This window comes from Tupaia chinensis, unplaced genomic scaffold (assembly GCF_000334495.1).
Source record: "Tupaia chinensis unplaced genomic scaffold, TupChi_1.0 Scaffold000612_1, whole genome shotgun sequence".
Taxonomy (NCBI): domain Eukaryota; kingdom Metazoa; phylum Chordata; class Mammalia; order Scandentia; family Tupaiidae; genus Tupaia; species Tupaia belangeri.
In genome coordinates, this window is record NW_006160131.1 from 437,940 (window position 1) to 445,546 (window position 7,607).

The following is a 7,607-nucleotide window of genomic DNA, read 5'->3' on the forward strand; positions in this document are numbered from 1 at the left end:
CCCCCAGCTCCTCGCTCCCCAGTGTGCAGTGAGGTGGGGTTGGGCGCCCCTCCCTGCCCCCCCAGACCCCTTGCTGTGCTCAGCTGGACACCCCAGCCAGAGGTGGGACCTTGAGGAGGCGCAGGTCTGGCTGGCCTGGACTGTCCTAGCGGCCTGCCAGGGCAGGAGGAAGAAAGCCTGCCAAGCCCCCTGACTCCTGTTCTGTGGTTTTCAGGGTCTAAAAGGACAAAAAGGAGACCCAGGAGAGCCCGGGCCCACTGGACCCAAAGGAGAAGCCGGGGACATGGGCTTGTCTGGCCTCCCAGTGAGTGCGGGGGGGCCCAGCCTCCCTGCCTGCCGTTGGGGTTGTCAGGCTGATTGGTGCCTACCATGGGGGCCACTGAGGCTGCAGGGCAGGGGGCGGGGTGGGTGCCCCTCACATGCCCTGTAGTCTCAGCACCCAGGGCTGTGGCCACCGCTGCCATCTCGACCTAAGATGACCTACCTGTGTACCGGCCTCCCTAAAGACAGACAGAGGAGGCTCCTGGAGGAGGCCAGTTGGCCAGGTGGTTAGACCATGTGCCAGGCCTAAGCTGGCCGAGTTGGCCGGACTCCATCGCTCACTGGCGCCAGAAGCCTGGTCAAGTCACAGCTCCTCCCTGGGCCTGCTTCCTCACTTCTGAGACGGGGGTGGCCATGTCCCCTCCCATGAGGGAATGCATGGACGGACCTGATAAATGCCCACTGTCGCTGGCGTCTTTGCCATCGCTCCATCAGGGCGGGGCAGGGCGAGCTGGGGAGATCCAGCGACCACTCGTATCACCCCCAGCGCCCAGGAGGCTCGGTCACTAGAGGGTGCTGGGCTCGGAATGCAGGTCTTTCTTCCAAGCCCCTGGTCACCCTGGCACACAGGAAGATGGTGTCCCACTGTCACGCCCACCTGAAGCCCCACTCCTCCCAGGGAATGTGACAATGACCTAGGGAGAACCTGCATTGCAAGGCCAGCGTGGCACTGCCAGGGCCACTGAGGGAAAGGCAGGAGGTGGCCGAGGGCCTCGGGTGGAGGCTCTGGAGCTGCACAGACAGGGCTCACAGGCCACACCTTCCCGCAGGGCGCGGACGGCCCCAAGGGGGAGAAAGGAGAGTCCGCACGTGACAGCCTGCAGGAGAGCCTGGTAAGGGCGCGGCCGAGGGCCACGTGGGGACCCGGGCCCCTGGTCAGAAAGGTCACCCAATCAGGACACGTCCAGCCAGCGGGGGACAGCAAGTGAGCCCAGGACTGCCCCTACCTGAGCCCCACTGAGAGCCCAAGGCCAGGTGCTGGGCCTCACCCTGCTGCGGCCTCCCTGCTGGGGAGAGCCTCGGCAGGGGTTCCGGCCCACACCTGGGATCCTGGCCCACACCCGGGGTCCCGGCCAACACCCGGGGGTCCCGGCCCACACCCGGCGTCCCGGCCCACACCCAGGGGTCCCGCCCCACACCCGGGGCCCCGCCCCACGCCGCCGCGTGCAGAAGTGACTAACCCACCTCTGACCTTCCTAGGCCCAGATCATAGTGGAGCCAGGGCCCCCCGGCCCCCCCGGCCCCCCAGGCCCCATGGTAAGGACGGTGGGTACCGAGGGTGGTGGACCCAGGGGAGGACAGGATTCTTCCTGAGTGGGCAGCAGGCCGTGGCAGAGCAGGCCAGGCCAGGGCCCGGCAGGGCCCAGGGTCAGTGGGGCACCTGAGGCCTTGTGGTCCCAGGGAGAGGTCCCTGGCCCCGAGGTCTGGGCCCAGCTTTCCTGATCTTTTCTCTCTTCTTCCAGGGCCTTCAGGGCATCCAGGGTCCCAAGGTGAGCAGACAGAAGCCCCATCCCACCCCAGCTCAGGCTTGCAGCCTGGCAGCTTCAGAAAGCCCCTGGCCCCTGGGAAGCCCCAGCCAGTGAGGGCCCCACACTCGGCCTGGCCCCAGCCTGAGTTTCCCGGGAACATTTGAGTCCCTGGGAGCACAACCTCCCTGTCGTCCTCCCAGCTGGCACCCACCCACCCGGGCTCTGTTCGCTCACTTCCTCCCCTGCCCCACTCCAGCCGTACCCTCTCTCCTACTCTGACCCGCCCCCCGCCTCTCTGCCTGGGCCTCCCCCACATTACACCCCCGTGTGGCCTGCCCCCAGCTGCCGGCCTCACTCCTTCACACCTGCTGTTCTCCAGGGGAGAGCACGTCTCTGCTTCCCAGCTCAGAGGCCGGAGGGGGCCTGAGAGTCCCGGAATCCTGGACGCGAGTGGGCCAAGCCCACAGGCCAGCATCTACACTGCTCCTGGCTCAGCACGGCCCCAAGGCCTTCCCGGGTTGTGTTTAGAAGGGGCAGCTACTGACAGGGTTCAAGATGGGCCCAGCCCTGCCACTCCCACCTCTGTGGCTCTACCCCTCTCTACCCCACGTTTCCTCCTCCGTGGAGTGGGTGACCACGGCTCACTATGGCCTTTTCACCAAGGGGTACCTGGCCCTCTGCCGTGCACCATGCGTGTGCCACACAGGCCCCGTGGCCTCCTGTCCTGCTGTCTGTCTACTCTGGCCTGGCTGACTTCCGCTCTTCACTTCCAGGGCTTGGACGGAGCCAAGGGGGAGAAGGGCGCAGCGGGAGAGAGGGGCCCCGGCGGCCTGCCCGTGAGTGCCCCTAGCCTCATTGTCCCTGAGGTGCTAACTCCGGGCCACCAGGCCTCTTGACCCATTTCTTTCCCATCAGGGTCCCCTTGGCCCACCAGGCCTCATTGGGCTGCCAGGAACCAAAGGAGAGAAGGTAATGCCCTTACATAGGTGCCCGCTGTGGCTGCGTGTCCATGGCGTTGCTCGGCCCTGGGGGCTTCACCCCTGCCCCTCCCTGGGCCCAGGGCCAGAGTGTAGGCTCCGTGCACACCAAGCCTTCCTGCCCCTGCCCACGTGGCACCGTCGCTGCGTCTTTGTGGCCAACCCACAGGCCCCTGCTTGCCCTCTGTGTCTCCCCAGGGCAGGCCCGGAGAGCCAGGACTGGATGTAAGCGTCTTCATCCCTGCGTGTTCGAGTCCTCCTGGGCGCGTCTCTGCCCTCACGGTGCCCTGAGCTGGCTAGCTCGGTGGCCCCTCCTTCAGGTCCAGCACACAGCCTGGGGAAGGCACTGTGTCCCTGGACGACAGACGGAGGACGGTGGAGGGCAGATGGAGACAGGTGGATGAGTGGACAGTAGAGGGACAGTGGCCAGATGGATGAACGGACAGTGGGTGGATGCATGGACAGACAGGTGGACGCTTTGGCCACTGCCCTGGATAATCAGCCTTTGCCCCAGGGCTCTGTCACTGAGCACGACTGCCATCCTCCGCACCCCACCTCCTGTCCCATTGGCCATGAGGGAGAGAACGTGTCATGTCCATTTTTCTGTCCCCAGCGTGAACCTACACGCTGGGTCCTGGAGGGTCCTTGGTGATGGTGGTTGGATGGGAGGACGGCTAGACAGATGGACACACGAGTGCACTAGAAATCGAGCCGCAGCAGAAAGCGGGTCACCATCTCTCAGTGACGTAACCTCCCATGGGTTCAGAGGTCTCCGGCCCCAGCCCAGCCTGGGCATGAGAGCAGGCCCTGGCAGCAGCTGCGTGCAGGCCCCCAGCAGACTCCACCACGGGCTGCTCTGAGCGTGCAGAGCTGGGGTCCAAAGTGCATGCCCTTCCCTCGTCTGCCCCGGACCCTGCACACAGGCCCGAAGGCAGGCCCAGGCCTTGTGCTGTGGGGCACGTGGTGGGAAAGGGGTGGGAGAGGCGAGGCGAAGGGAAACGGCGCCCGCAGACCTCCATTCCAGGCCTCACCTTTCATCGCTTCATTAGGGTTTTCCTGGACCTCGGGGAGAGAAGGGTGACCGGAGCGAGCGTGGAGAGAAGGTGGGGAGGCGGCAAGGGGGTGGGAGGCAAGGAGCAGCAGGGGGGGAGAAGGCGGGCATGGGCAGGGTGGGGCAGCAGCGCAGGGCAGGGTGGCTGCTGGCCCCAGGCGCATCTCGGATAGCACTGGGGGGCCCTGAGCCTGGCAGCGAGGTGCCCCCACCTCCCTTCTCGTGCAGGGCGAGCGGGGTGTTCCTGGCAGGAAAGGCGTGAAGGGCCAGAAGGGTGAGCCAGGGCCACCGGGCCTGGACCAGCCATGTCCTGTGGTAAGTGGTCGAGTCGCCTGCGAGCCCCAGCCGGGCCTTTCCAGCCCCCAGCTAAGATCAAAGCAACTCCTGCCCTGTTCTCAGAGCTCAGGTGCAAGTCCCAGAGGCCCCACCGGCCCCAGACCCCGGGACCGCACTGCTGGGGCCTCCGCTGCTGCTCCGGTCACTCTGGCCCTGAGTGCTCCACATGGACGCAGCAGCCGGGCAGGCAGGCGGCTGCCCCTCTGTACTCACTCCAGGGTGGGCCCAGCTTGAACAGGAGCCCCACTTGGGCCACGTTGGCTGGGAGTGGAGAGGGGTAGACCAGAGCAGAGCCGGGGTTGCCCGGGGTCCTCGGTAGCTCTGGACACCTGGGAGGGGTCTAGGCCGTGGAAAGACAGCCACAGCCTCCACCTGAGGCCAGCCTCCTTCTGAACCCTGACTTGGGTTGGACTGAGACTCCAGCCATCCAGGTGGGACCACGCGACCTCTCTGGTGTCTGTCCCTTCTCCCCTTCTTCCCTCTCCTTCCCAGAAGGAGCTTTTCCTGGTCTGGGATGGCCCTACCCTCTTCCCCATGCTCTGAGCCCCTTCCTTTACCTCCTTCCCCCTCATCTCTGCTCTCCTGGAACAACCCAAGTTCAGGTCCCTTTTTCTAGAAGGCAGGGAGGGCTGCAAGGCTGACCTTTCCCGGGAGCTCAGAACAGACCAGGAAACGAACCAGCAGGCTTCCCAGACCACCTGGCTAGACGCTGGGCCTCAGCCACCCGAGCCAGGGCACGGGCGAGAGGCCGCAGGGCTGCTGTGCGCAGCCTGACTCCCCAAGGGCATCCGAGCGCAGCCCCCTGCCCAACCCTCTGGCAGCAGTGCGTCCCTCTGGCCATCTGTGCCTGTCCCCTCATCCACACAACGGGGGCGGCAACCCCCTCCAGCGGGACTTGGAAGTGGTGACCTGAGGGGCAGAGCGGGCCGGGATGCAGCTCCAAGCCCAGGCCGGGCGTCCAAGTGAGCAGCCTGTCTCTGAACAGGAGAACCCAACGCGCGGAGGCCAGCAGGGGGTGCCGGGCTGGAGCCCCGGGGCCCGCGGGCGCTGCCGTGTGGTAGGCACTGGCTGCGTGTGCCGTGTGCTGTGCTGGCCCGTCCCGCCTGCCTTCCTGTGCCCCGTCCTCCCACCTGTCCTGTGGTCCCCAGCCTGTGCCCTGGCGAACACGTGGGGACACTCCAGGGGGCATGTTTGTGAGACCCATGCTTGTGCCCTGCCGCCCCCGGGACCCTACATGTCCCCTCCAACTCCCCCACCCACGCCCAGGCTGCCTGAGGAACCCACCCCTGCTCAAGTCTGGGGGCTGAGTGGGCACCCCACCCCCAGCCCAGTTTCCACCCCAATGACCCAGCCACCCTGTCTGCCACTTGGACCCAGTCAAGGGGCCAGTTCAGGGGGGAGGTGGATGCTGCTTCCTGGGGTGTCCCTCAAACAGTTGGTGACAGTCCAGGCTTGAGTGGGTACTGGCCTGGAAGCTCTCGGGCCCCCCCGGTGAGGGGCCACAGCCACCACAAGCCCCACTGCCAGGCAAGAAGCCACACAGCCCTTCGGAAGGGCCAGAGCCAGCCCTCTTCCGGGCTGGCACATGCTCCATAGTACCCCTCGGCATGGGCACAGAGGGTCCCCTGTCCAGTCCGTATCCCACTACACAGAGGAGGCTTTGCACCCATATCCCCAGGGCCCAGCGGTGGTCCCATGGCAGCTCCCCGGACAGCATCTACCTACAGACCCAGGGAAGGGTGTGTGGGGTGCAGAGAGCTCCCATCCTGCCCCTGAAACCTTCTTCTTTTCCAGGGCCCCGATGGGCTGCCCGTGCCTGGCTGCTGGCATAAGGTACCTTACCGGGAAGTGTCCAGGCAAATTCAGGAGTGGCAGGGAGCAGGGCGGGCCCTGGGCTTAGAGCTCTGCAATCTGCAGTGACTGCATAGACGTGTCTCCTGACACGTGGCTGAGGCTGGGACGTGGTCCCGGGGGACTGAAACTCACCCTGTTGGTTGTGTGCCTCCTGGGACTGTCTAAACTGCCCCGCTGAGAACAGGAAGGCCAGGGCCTGCATGGGGGCGGGCTGCATCTGTTCCTGAGGAAGGGGTGGGAGGTGCAGGGGAGGAGTGAGGCACCGCCCTCCTCACCGCACTCTCCCTTCTTTGCAGTGATCCTCAGACCGCCTGCAGCCCGTGTAGGTCCGCGTGGGCGTTTCTAATTTTTATAAAAACGAAACAGTAATATATTGATCTTTGTCGTGGGATGTGCCACCTGTGGCCTTGGGGCCCAGCCCCAGGATTGTCAGCACGAGACGCCAGCGGGAGAGCAGGGCCAGCCTGGGACGGTGTACTCCAGGGGGTACCCCCAGGCCTGGCTTCCCAGGAGACGGAGGTGCAGAGCCTGGCTCTGGCAAGGCCAGAGGGCACTGCTGGGCTCCCCCACCTGACAAGCAGAGACTCCCGGCGTCCCGCTGCCTGCCAGAGCCTGCCCCTGAAGCTCCAGAGCCCCACTCGTCCCTCCCAGAAGGCCCAGGACGCCGACAGCAGCTGCAGCTGCTCCTGGCCTCAGCCTGCTCGCCCGGCCCAGCGAGCGGCCTCCGGACCTGGTTCACTGGGCAGGCCAGGACTGCTGCCCGCACTCGCAGTGGGGTCCTGGGCAGTCAGTGGGCAGCCCAGCCAGAGCCTGGCTCCCAGCACGACCGGGTTCAGAAAGCACCCCGCCATGCGGACGCATTCCCTGGCCAGGAGTCAAGGCTGAGCACTGTGACCACTGAGCCAAGGGCCTACCACAGGCATCGGGGAGCCCGAGTGTGGGGCACAGAGTCCCAGGCTGGACTGCCACCACTTCCTGCCCCATCACACAGAGCAGCGATGGCTGGGACTCTGCTGAGCTGAGGAGGCGGGCCCCAGCTCTGAGTTCAGGCTCCTCTGCCCCAAGCCTCCCGCCCAGGACTTGGGTCAACCAGCCCAAAGAGGTCCTCCTAGAGGCATGCGGAGGAAGCGGGCCTCAGGGCTGGTCCCCGTGGCCTGAGCAGGGGCCCACAGCCAGAGTCACCTGCACAGAGGAGAGACTCTTCGCCCCTGCAGGGGTCCCAGCAACAGCTCCGTCCCGCTACCACCGCCTCTTCCTGTGCAGATGGGTATCCCGCGTGTAATAAAACACGAGTGTGTGTCAGTGTGCCTGTCCTTGCAGACCGCTCTGGGCACCTCCGGCCGAGGTTTCCTCCGGGCCAGCGACAGGCAGGGGAAGGGAAATGGGACTCTCCCAGGGTCAGAGTGCAGGTGCAGTCAGGAAGCCGAACACAAGGCCTGGCCCTGCGACACCGGCCAGCCATGGCACGTCACTGGGCTGCCCTGTGCCCCTCTGCTGAGGCTCCAGTGACTGCTACAGCCAAGTACCCCAAAACGTGGTGCCTCCACACAGGGAGGCACCCATTCCCTCCCGCAGCCCTGGATAACGGGTGGCGCTCGA

The 7,607-nt window shown here is 65.9% G+C and overlaps 1 protein-coding gene across 1 annotated transcript in view; it reads left to right on the forward strand.

Moving 5' to 3' along the window:
- The window catches only part of COL23A1 (collagen type XXIII alpha 1 chain), a 222,852-nt gene extending 215,542 nt beyond the window's left edge, over window positions 1–7,310 (forward strand). Inside the window, exons 20-31 of the mRNA XM_027775906.1 lie at window positions 215–304; window positions 1,092–1,154; window positions 1,522–1,578; window positions 1,785–1,811; window positions 2,564–2,626; window positions 2,706–2,759; window positions 2,966–2,992; window positions 3,817–3,870; window positions 4,047–4,133; window positions 5,140–5,211; window positions 5,949–5,987; window positions 6,305–7,310. Of these exons, the coding sequence (XP_027631707.1) occupies window positions 215–304; window positions 1,092–1,154; window positions 1,522–1,578; window positions 1,785–1,811; window positions 2,564–2,626; window positions 2,706–2,759; window positions 2,966–2,992; window positions 3,817–3,870; window positions 4,047–4,133; window positions 5,140–5,211; window positions 5,949–5,987; window positions 6,305–6,307 (636 nt within the window). The 3' untranslated portion in view covers window positions 6,308–7,310. The remainder of the gene's footprint in view (window positions 1–214; window positions 305–1,091; window positions 1,155–1,521; window positions 1,579–1,784; window positions 1,812–2,563; window positions 2,627–2,705; window positions 2,760–2,965; window positions 2,993–3,816; window positions 3,871–4,046; window positions 4,134–5,139; window positions 5,212–5,948; window positions 5,988–6,304) is intronic.
- The last annotated feature ends 297 nt before the right edge of the window (window positions 7,311–7,607 follow it).